The sequence below is a fragment of the Rhinopithecus bieti genome, unplaced genomic scaffold, assembly GCF_001698545.2.
Source record: "Rhinopithecus bieti isolate Rb0 unplaced genomic scaffold, ASM169854v2 scaffold_14688, whole genome shotgun sequence".
Lineage (NCBI taxonomy): Eukaryota > Metazoa > Chordata > Mammalia > Primates > Cercopithecidae > Rhinopithecus > Rhinopithecus bieti.
Window position 1 is genome coordinate 41,237 of NW_016807835.1, and position 11,205 is coordinate 52,441.

At 41.6% G+C, this 11,205-nt stretch overlaps 1 protein-coding gene across 2 annotated transcripts in view; it reads left to right on the forward strand.

Annotated features, from left to right (window-relative positions):
- LOC108536807 (ribose-phosphate pyrophosphokinase 2-like) overlaps positions 1-11,205 on the forward strand; it is a 39,491-nt gene that overhangs the window by 24,256 nt on the left and 4,030 nt on the right. For both annotated transcript variants that reach the window (XM_017883861.1, XM_017883862.1), the window contains exons 3-4: positions 2,490-2,588; positions 3,286-3,410. In XM_017883861.1, coding sequence (XP_017739350.1) covers positions 2,490-2,588; positions 3,286-3,410 — 224 coding nt within the window. The remainder of the gene's footprint in view (positions 1-2,489; positions 2,589-3,285; positions 3,411-11,205) is intronic.

Consider the following 11,205-nt stretch of genomic DNA (forward strand, 5'->3'; position numbering starts at 1 on the left):
AGAAATACTCTTCGAACGTGTGTCCTGGGAGCGGGGGAAAAAGGACAAAAACGTATTTTCTCATAGTCCTGGAGACTGGAAGACCAAGACCAAGCACCGGCATTTGGTGTCTGTTATGGGCTGCGTCCTCCAGAGGGAAGAATGCTGTGTCCTTACATGACAGAAGACGGAAGGGCAAGTTTGCAAAATGCTGCTTGAAGCCTCCCTTAGAAGGACCTTAATCCCGCTCTCAAGGGAGCAGCCCTCAGGGCCGAATCACCTTTTAAAGGCCCCACCTCTTAATCCTATCACATTGGCAACACCTGAATTTTGGAGGGGACCATTCAACCCGTAGTAACTGATTCGACAATTGTAGGAGAAGCACAAAATTGATTAGCGTTGCAAATCAGGTTCTATTACAAAGCAGTTGTAACAACTGATTTGCTTTTTTTATTATCCTGGAACTTTGTTACACTAAATAATTCTCACAATTAGTGAGGCTAATGAGTAAGCCTTGGACATTTAGTGTTAATCTGTTAGTAAATATTTATTGAAGAACTATCAAATGCAGAGTGTGGAACTGTGTTCTGCGGATGATGTGAAAATCTCCAAAACCAATTGTTTGCCCTTGAGGGATGTATTCTAATTGTGAACTATGACATTTGTACATATAATATATCCGAACATCTATCTTTCAGCAGGTATCACAAGGCAGTCCCAAATGGTAGGGCCAAATGCTTACCAATTCTGTGCCCCCTTAGAAAGGAGAGATGATTCCTGGAGTTCTGCCTTAAAATTAGGAGATTTGAACCAGACCTGGAGGATCAAACACATTGGCTCGGCGGAGGCAGTGGAATAGGGACAAGGCAGGCATGTGGGTATAATGGCCAGACTTCAAGTGTTTTCTAGAGGAGGAAGAGCAACCCCAAGGCCGACTTCAGGGAGGCTTCCTGAAGCAGAGGTGTAGGAAAGGAGCTGTTCCTAGGAGGCTGCAGCCAGACTAGCCGGAGAACTTGAGAGAATAAAGCTGAGAAAATTCGATTTTATCCCAAAAGCAACGTGGAATGTAGTACAGGGGAGTTAAATGATGAAAACATGAGTTATGATCTCTAATTAGTGGAGAAGATTGAAAAAATTAAAAAAAAAAAAACAAGAAAAAAATATATATATATATTTTTGAGACGGAGTCTCACTTTGTCGCCCAGCCTGGAGTGCAATGGCGCAATCTCGGCTCACTGCAACCTCCGCTTCCCGGGTTCAAGCGATTCTCCTGCCTCAGCCTCCCGAGTAGCTGGGACTACAGGCATGCGTCACCACACCTGGCTAATTTTTTGTGTTTTTAGTGGAGACGGGGTTTCACTGTGTTAGCCAGGATGGTCTAGATCTTCTGACCTTGTGACCCACCTGCCTCAGCCTCCCAAAGTGCTGGGATTACAGGCGTGAGCCACCGTACCCCATATATACCTATTTTTAATGATAGAATACATATTTCTTTTTAAAAAGTGCTATATTCGGGAAAACACAAATAATCTGTTAACATTTTTTATGTAATTCCTTCCTGCATGTTTTTACATGAATATACTGTGTGTGTGTGTGTGTGTGTGTGTGTGTGTGTGTGTGTGTGTGTAACAAAGATCATTTGAATGAAATCTTTTTTTAAGCTTTTCTTTTTTGTGGCTCATATATAGAAATACTGTTGTTTACAACAAAATGCTGAACGCCACCTAGGTCTAATCATGTGTCTGTATAATCTCTTGAATTTCTTCAATGTGGGCAGTTGTATTGTCCATAATTTGTGATGTGGAAACCAAAGCTATAGAGAAGTTAGGTAATTTTACAAAGAATGTAATGTCAGTAAATGACACTAAGTATGAAATTAAATAGTAACTATTATCAATCCCCTTACAGTATTCATTCTTTGACCTTGTTTTTTTCCATTGTAATAGTGTTAGCATCCAACTGTTGGCACATGAATTCCTCTTTAATAGCTGGACTTCTTTTAGCCTCTGGCTGTGTGAGGGTCTCTTGGCCTCAGTGATCTCACATGTGCCGCTCGGTCCTTCTAGAACACTATTCTCCTCGCCTTTGCTAAACTTGCCTTAAAAACGATTTCCTCAGAGGGACCGCTAATAATGATCTTGTTTAAACTTTATGTCCTTCCTACTACTATCATCTCACTCTCTCGGTACCTTTTATTTCTACACACCTACCATGATTTCAGTTATACATATTGTGACATTACATGTACATGTGTTTAACTGTTTGCTTCTTTTATACTTGTTCTCTATACCCAGCGTCAAGCACTTAGTTTTGCAGTGGTATACGTAAATAGTAAATGTTTGCTGAATAAGATGGAACGAATATATCTTTTGCTATTACAACATGTATAATTTTCTTTTTGATGCTTCGTTGATTGCATCTATGATTTATCTTTCTCATGTACGTCCTAGTGGGAGGAATCTAACAGTATCCATCTTTTCCTGTTATAAAATTAATGTTCTTATTTTTAGAGTCGTGCCCCAATTTCTGCAAAACTTGTGGCCAATATGCTGTCGGTGGCCGGGGCGGATCACATCATCACCATGGACCTGCATGCCTCTCAGATACAGGTATCCGTGTTTTCCTTTTGCAAATGGTTAAATCAAGTCTGTTAAATTAAATAATCTTAGAAGAGGTAACATTACTTGTGTTTGAGTTTATATATGGCTACTCTCTTGGATTTTTGTCTTTACTAAACTTGGAAATATAATTTGATATTAGTACTTCCAGTCTCTATCACCACCTTGCCCCCCAATCACTTTTGGAGGAGTGGGGATGGCTTTTTGGTAGTAAGCTCTATATAGTTCCATCTCAGCTTATGGAAAATAATTAGAACGGTGGAGTCATAATATACATTTTTTAACTTCTTCATAACTTATGTTCTTTGTCTCTAAAACAGGCCAAATTATACTATGCCACTTTGTGTTATATAATGAACGTGAAGTATTTGATTTATAATAAATACCTAAGAGACAACAAACCTTTTCCCTCACTGTCCTGCATAGCCATTCTATTCCTCAGAATATAGGCCATCATAAGACAATAGAATATGTCCCAAAAGACAGATTGGACTGAAATACGCCCCTATAACATATCTGTCTTTTGATTTAGTTCCGTTTAAAATTAACAATAGGGAGTCTGTTATAAAAGCTTCTTTTGAACAAAAAATGCAAATGTTATTTAATGAAAGCAATTATTGTTTAAAAAATAAAGGAAAAAACAAAACAAAACAAAACCCTGCAACATGACACTCACTTCTCCCTTTAGGGATTCTTTGATATTCCTGTGGATAATTTGTATGCGGAGCCCGCAGTCCTGCAGTGGATTCGGGAAAACATTGCCGAGTGGAAGAACTGTATCATTGTTTCACCTGACGCAGGGGGAGCCAAAAGGTATCATGCAGGCTACACCTTGCAGATTTCTCCATCTGCTGATTGGTTTTTCCTTTTGCCATGTATTAGATAAGGAAGCATGCTGTAAATAACTTAAAACTTTGTTTTGCTAATGAGCAAGTAAGTAGACCACAGGCTTCACTTCCAAAGCAGAAACCCATCATCTTTGTTAATATTTCATCATTCAGGAAAGAAGAAAATATACACAGAGACACACATACACAATAGGTATATATTGGTTTCTTTGTTTTCAGCAAAGGGTAGATGTGTTTGAGGTTTTTTTAAGTTATTGTTTTCTGATTATAAAAGTAATGAGCCTAATTGGAAAATAAGCCTTTTAATTAACAGCACTGGGAAATGGTAGCCAAAATAGAACAAATTTTTTTAAAAGAAATCTCTGTACATAGAATACCAAGAAAGGGAAATATCTGAGACCAAGAAATAAAGCAGAGGCTGAAAGCCATGGCCAGGTGGCTTGGGGGATGGGCATCAGATCCAGGAAGAGTCTGGTGGCTTGGGTTTTAATGCTCACGTGGAAACCCCCATAAAGAAGGGAGCTAAAGCCAGGCACGGTGATGTATGCCTGTAGTCCTAGCACCTTGGAAGGCCGAGGCGGGAGAATCACTTGAGCCCAGGTGCTCCAGGCTGCAGTGAGCTATGATCACACCACTGCACTCCAGCCTGGGTAACAGAGTGAGACCCTGACTCTAAAAAAAAAATAAAAGAAGAAGAAGAAGAGAAGAGGGCTGAAAGCCAGATTTCTAGCCAAAAGCCAGGGGAAAGCCCATCTTTACCTCGGCCTTTGGATTAGGGGAGGAAATAGTCACATATGAGAAGTCAAACCACGAGCCTGTGAGCCTGTGCCACATTCAGATGTGGAGTGGAATACACACGGAAATGTGCTCCAGGCTGCAGAGCCTCTGCAGAGGGAGAATTTCACAATCCTAGCTGCTCGGTGAGTGCTCCCTGCTCAACCTGACCCGATGCTTGATCCAAAGTTAGAAAACCAAGAGAACACAGTCCACGCAGACCCAGCACGTGCAGACAACAGGGCAGCAGGCAGCCAATCCTTGGGGATAAGAGAACAATTACTGGACTATCAAATAAGTAAGTTTAAAAGGAAACTGAGGTGAAGGAGAGTTAACAACCTGGTAGTAACAGTATGGCAGTGATGACGCACCTAGTGGTGTGAGAACATGGTACTGAGTAGCACATCTCAAGGGCTTGGCAGAGATACTCCGGGTGTTAACAAGCAATCAGGGTACAGGGTGTTCACAATCAAGGATGAGCACAATAAGAGAATGCTGCAAACTGACGCTTGGTGACCCAATGACCTTGTAGAGCTTTGCAGATGCTGTCAGGGAAGAAAAAAGCCTGGGAGGGGAGTTTTATTGTGTAGGTAGAGACCTCTATAAGGGAGAAGTAGGAGAGACTTCTACCCACCCCCCAGTCCAGTGAGGAAGCAAGGAAGCTCTAAATGTGCACTAATAGAGGTGTGATGAAAGTGACAAGTGATCAGCCTTCGGAATGTCTGACATCAAAAGCCTGTCCCTCATTTGGCACCCTCATCTGCCTGCAACCCAGCTGAGGACCTAGGATCAAACGCAAAAGCTTAGAAGTAGCCCAGAAAGTTGTCTTAACACTCTTGCAGGGAAACACAGGCCCTGATTCTTAGAAGAGCCTTGTTCATTCTGCTCAAAGCTGCCTTCCAACGGCTGCTTGGGTTCCCAGCACAGAAGAGAAGGAACAGACCATGCAGCTGGAGATCAGCCTCTGTCAGCAGCAGGAAGTGGCTGTGGCCAGGGAGGAGACACAAATATATAAAAAAACGGGAGCAGAAAGTTAGCTTGCAAAGACCCTAGATGGGCAGTCATGGGGTGAAGAGCAGCGCTGTGTCACTTAGCCTATTATTGTACGGTGTGTAATGTTCACAAAATTGCCCTTGGCCAAGAATCAAGGTTGAATTACGCTGAGTGTCCTCTGCAAAAGATTGTGAGCAACATTTTGGAGTCATATCTACTAGAAATGCTTGCAGTTGACTTGGAAAGTTCTGCAAGTCACATGGAATCTGAGTTCAATGAGGCAAATGCACTGGCCCGATGGAAGGTTAGAGGCAAAGAAGCCAGCCAAAGGGGTACAGGAGCGAGCGTCAGATGTAACTGGGTTATAACAGCTTTGTTACAGTGTAATTCAAATACGTACAATTGGCCGGGCGTGGTGACTCACACCTGTAACCCCAGCACTTTGGGAGGCCAAGGCAGGTGGATCACTTGAGGTCAGGAGTTCAAGACCATCCTGGCCAACAAGGTGAAACCCTGTCTCTGCTGAAAATGCAAAAATTAGCTGGGCTTGGTGGTGCACGCCTGTAATTCCAGCTATTCAGGAGGCTGAGGCAGGAGAATCACTTGAACCTGGGAGGTGGAGGTTGCAGTGAGCTGAGATCATGCCATTGCACTCCAGCCTGGGTGACAGGGCGAGAGTTCATTTCAAAAAAGAAAAAGAAAAAACTAAAAAACTCCAAATATGTACAATTTACCCATTTAAAGTGTCCAGTTCAGCAGTGTTTTGCATATTCAGAGATTTGTGCAACAGTCACTGTCTAATTCCAGAACATTTTTATCACCCCAAAAAGAAACCCTGTACCCATTAGCAGTCACTCTTCATTTACTTCCCCCAACCTTATTCCTGGCAGCCAGGAATCTACTTTCTATCTNTGAAACCCTGTCTCTGCTGAAAATGCAAAAATTAGCTGGGCATGGTGGTGCACGCCTGTAATTCCAGCTACTCAGGAGGCTGAGGCAGGAGAATCACTTGAACCTGGGAGGCGGAGGTTGCAGTGAGCTGAGATCATGCCATTGCACTCCAGCCTGGGTGACAGGGCGAGAGTTCATTTCAAAAAAGAAAAAGAAAAAACTAAAAAACTCCAAATATGTACAATTTACCCATTTAAAGTGTCCAGTTCAGCAGTGTTTTGCATATTCAGAGATTTGTGCAACAGTCACTGTCTAATTCCAGAACATTTTATCACCCCAAAAGAAACCCTGTACCCATTAGCAGTCACTCTTCATTTACTTCCCCCAACCTTATTCCTGGCAGCCAGGAATCTACTTTCTATCTTTCTGGGGTTATCTTTTGGATGCTTTGTATATCAATTGGTAGTATAGGACATGGCCTTTCTGTCTGGCAGATATCTTTGTAAACCAGAAAATATTATTTTGGCAGCTACTCAGCCCAAAGAATAGTAGATTCCACAAATTTGTTTGACCATCTTTCTTTCGTCCCCAACCTTGTTTTATATACATAGTCTAAGAATATAATACATGCTCTTAGCAGAAATTCAGACAGTACAAAAATGTCCCGTCCCCGTTCTTTAAATGCCACTGTTATTTCCAGTGTCAGAATTGTGTTATTTAAGCATATATCTGCCTATTTATTTCACACAAATGGCAATGTGATGTACACAGTTCTTCATTGTGCTTTTCTAAAAAACTCACTTGCTGTATCTTAACAATGATTCCATAGCTGTGTTGTAGAGCTGTGCAATATTCCCTCGTGTGCTTGTACCACAGCTCCTATGAGTCAGGCCCCCTCTTACCCATTTGTAGGTGCCGTTGTTTACACTCTTAAATGCAGTTCTGAAGCAATATCGTTGCTTTGACATTTTGTACACATGTGCAAGTAGGATACATTCCGAGAAGTGGAACTGCCGAGTCAAAAGGCATGAGCCATTTTAGGTTTGATGGGCAGTGCCAAAATATGGTTTTTTCCAAAAGATATCCCAGTTGACATTCCATCAGGTATGGATGCCGATAACTTTCTACACAACCTTGCTCACACAGTGGGTTATCAGGCAGTTCACTTCCAGATCAGATAGGTGATCTATGGCATCCTCTTCCTGTGAGCTCAGGTTGCTGTGGGTGAGGGTAATACCCTTACCAGGGCATGTTGATTTGCCATGAGAGGGGTCTCTATTCAGATCTTTTGCCTATTGTTCTCTTGGCTGGGACCTTTCTTGTGGCTTGTCTATAGTTTGGCATAGACAACAGATCACAGCTGTTTCTCATGTGTGTTGCAAATATTTCTCCAAGTTTTTTCATTTCTTCTCCTTTTCTGTATTTTTATTCTCTGCAGGACTTTAAAACCCTTCTTATGTAGTCATGTTTATTTTTTCTTCGCATTATGGCTTCTGAATTTATGTAGGAGTCATCCTTCTCTTAAAATTTGTCTTCTCCCATGAGTTTGTATATTTTTTTCTTTTTTAATGTCCCAAGTTTACTTCCATCTGAAATTTATTTTGGAATAAAGAATGAAATAAGAATCCAGCCCCCCCACCCTACTGTCTAGTTTTTCCAAAACTATTTATTAAATAATCCACCTCTGTTGATTTGAAATGGCATCTTTCATCATATACAGACTTCCCCATTTCAAATAGATAGCTATTTGCCAACTCCTACTTTTAAAAAATGCAGAATAAAGTAAACAGCGTAAATGGCTGGGGTTGAGATGCTGTTTTGTTTTGTTCAGACCTCCTTTCAAGCAATCTGCACTCAACCACCCCTGCTCCCTCTGCCAGGAAAATCAAGCTTTTTAGGGACATACATTTCAGATTTTTTGTCACCTCCTTTCTCTTTTCCAAGTGTTTCCGCAACACATCATTGTCATCCTCATGTTCTAGCCCCCAACTGACAGTCTCCTCAGAACAGCCTTGCAGGTAATACATGACACATGCAGTTGACATTATCTGTGGCTTCTTTGCTTGATGCAAAAAGTCACATTTAGCAAAGGAAAATACTGTACATTTCTGTCTGACCAATTGGAGTTTGTTGCTTTAGAAAAAGCTTTGAAGGTTGACTCATTACAGATAAAACTGAATGTTGCCACAGGAGGTCACTCTTGGGTAGGCTTTGTAGCTTGGTTGGGTTACCCACGGAAAACAAATTAAACCTAAGAAACCTACCTACCACTGCTGAGATAGCAAGTGTCAACCTAAAAGTGGTATGGGAAGAGGGTAAAACTGGATAACTCAGGTTTAACTTTTTTTTCTGATTATATAATCTTTGGAGATGCTCTATAGGAAATTTGGAAAGTAGAAAGAAGAAAATCTTAACAACTTTATATCTCGACTAGTAGTACCACTATGAATAATTTGGTGTACTATGTATCTGTCTCTCCTGGGGGAGCTGATATGGCACACGCACCCACAGAGAAAAGATTGTAAATATGTGCCCAGAAGAAATCCAAAACTGTATGAATATAATTTTCATTCTGCTTTTTTCTGCCTAAGATTTCAGTGTGGTATGTTGTGTCAGCATCATTTGTTAGGAGTGTGTATTAGGTCTCCAAGATATACAAGGAAAAGAAGAGTTATCTATAGCTTTTTCAGGAAATCATAGTGTTCTAACAACCCAGGAAGCTATTTGCAGGGGTATGTATTTTCCCTTATCTTCTTCTTCTGACATTACCATTGGATACCTTTAAGTGGCTAGGGCTCCCCAGTCAAGTGAGATGTCTGTGTCCCCCACTGCCAAGAACCACAGAGCTCACCTTCCTTCCCAGTCCGACTTCCATGCCTACCCTGCTGTTTGCTTGTAAGCAGGCTCATGAGAACAGGCACCACCTGGCAGAGGGATGAAAACAGGTTCTGCCTCAACTCCTCCAGTATAGAACTTCTGCCACAAAGGGCAGTGCTTCCCAGTGCTGGGCTGTGGATTGGTATCCTGTCATGCCCAAATCTGCCTAGTCTTTACCAAATAAGCAGGCGGTAATATATGTGGACATTTTGTGCAAGGTGTTCATGTGTCTTGGGAAAACCTGTCTCATGTTCCCAGAAAGTAGCTTTCCTTACCTGAAGTTTAAGTGGTTTTTATGACATTGGCATGTAGATAGTAGAACTGTGCGTTTTTTGTTTGTTTGTTTGTTTGTTTGTTTTTTGTGATAGAGTCTCGCTCAGTTGCCCAAGCTGGAGTGCAGTGGCGCGATCTTGGCTCACTGCAACCTCTACCTCCTGGGATCAAGCGATTCTCCCGCCTCAGCCTCCCGAGTAGCTGGGGTTACAGGCACCCACCATCATGCCTGGTTACTTTTTGTATTTTTGTAGAGGTGGAGTTTCACCATGTTGGCCAGGCTCATCTTGAACTCCTAACCTCAGATGATCTGCCCACCTCGGCCTCCCAAAGTGCTGGGATTACAGCTGTGAGCAACCGTGCCCGGCTGAACTGTATGTGTTTTAAGGTGATTATGGAGCAAAATTTTTGTTAGCCTTTAAATTAATTTTTTAAAAATTAAATCTTTAAGTAAGGAAACTGTTGACAGCTAGACAAGTTTACAAACAAAGGGTATCTGCTAAGGCTACTGTGGTTTTGGTTGCATCCTGAAGGATGAGTGTTTTAAGGGTAGGATGAGTGTTTTAAGGGTAGGAGAAGCATGGACCTCAACGTAGTAATGCTTCCCTTTGCTTCAAGGACGTTGATGTCTTATTCTCTTATCTCACAGTCTCTGTGTTTAACTGGAAAGTTTGGTCCCTTTTCTTTTATGATAACTGACATATTTGGATTTATGGCCATCACCTTACTATGTGCTTTTTTTGTTTTGGAGACAGGGTCTTGCTCTGTCACCCAGGCTGGAGTGCAGTGGCGCCATCACAGCTCGCTGCAGCCCCAATCTCCCAGGCTCAAGTAATCCTCCCACCTTAGCCTCCCAAACAGCTGGAACTAGAGGCACGTGCCACCATGCCTGGCTAATTTTTGTATTTTTTGTAGAGGCGGGGTTTTACTATGTTGCCCAGACTGGTCTCCAACTCCTGGGCTCAAGCGATCTGCCTGCCTCAGCCTCCAAAGTGCTGGGATTATAGGTGTGAGCCACCATGCTTAGCTATTACATGCTTTAGTTTTTCCTTCTCCACAAAGTAGACATTATTATTATTTTGGTTTTGTACAATCATCGTTTGTTTAGATTTGTCAACAGATTGATCAATATCTTTGTTCACCTTTCTCCGCCCCTGCCCCCCACCACATCTCAATGTGTCTGTGGTCATTTTCCTTTTGCTTAAGTTGCATTCTTTAGGTGGTTATATGTTAGAAATAAATTCTCAGGTTGTATAGTTTGGCTGGAACTATCTTTATTTTGCCCTCCTTCTGGAAAGGCAGTTTTGCTGAGTATAGAGTCCTAGTCTGACAGCTGTTTTCTCATATCACATTGAAGATATGACTCCATAATTTCTGGCTTCCATTGGGGAAGTTGAGGACTTGGCCATCCTTTCTAGGTGACTCGTCTTTATTCTTTGTCTCTTTTAAGCTTTCTTGGTCTTCTATAGTTTTGTTAAGATTGTTTGGGAATTCATTTGTTGGGTTTATAGGATCTGAGGATCCTATAAACCCAACAAATCATCAGGAAACAGTTGTCAGAAGACATCATTAGTCCTGTGTTTCCTATAGAAATAAGAAACAATAAATATTGCACTGAATGTTTGTGGTTTGGAGTCCCTGAATAATAAAGAGGGAACATATTTGCAGAAAGTTGCATAGGGTTTTTTAATGCAGAATTTTGTCAGAAGACAATGGCGCTGCATGTTTTTCTTTGAGTGCAAATGTACATTGCTAAGATTTTTTTTAAGATGGCATGTGCTTTGAAAAGAGGATATTGCATTTTTAAGAGTTTAAAAATCTTTTGAGTGAGAAATATAAAAACATCATATTTTCACCTCTTTAGATGAAATGAAAGATGTTTCTCATTAAAACAAAGAAAAGGAAGGCCGGGCACGGTGGCTCACGCCTGTAATCCCAGCACTTTGGGAGGC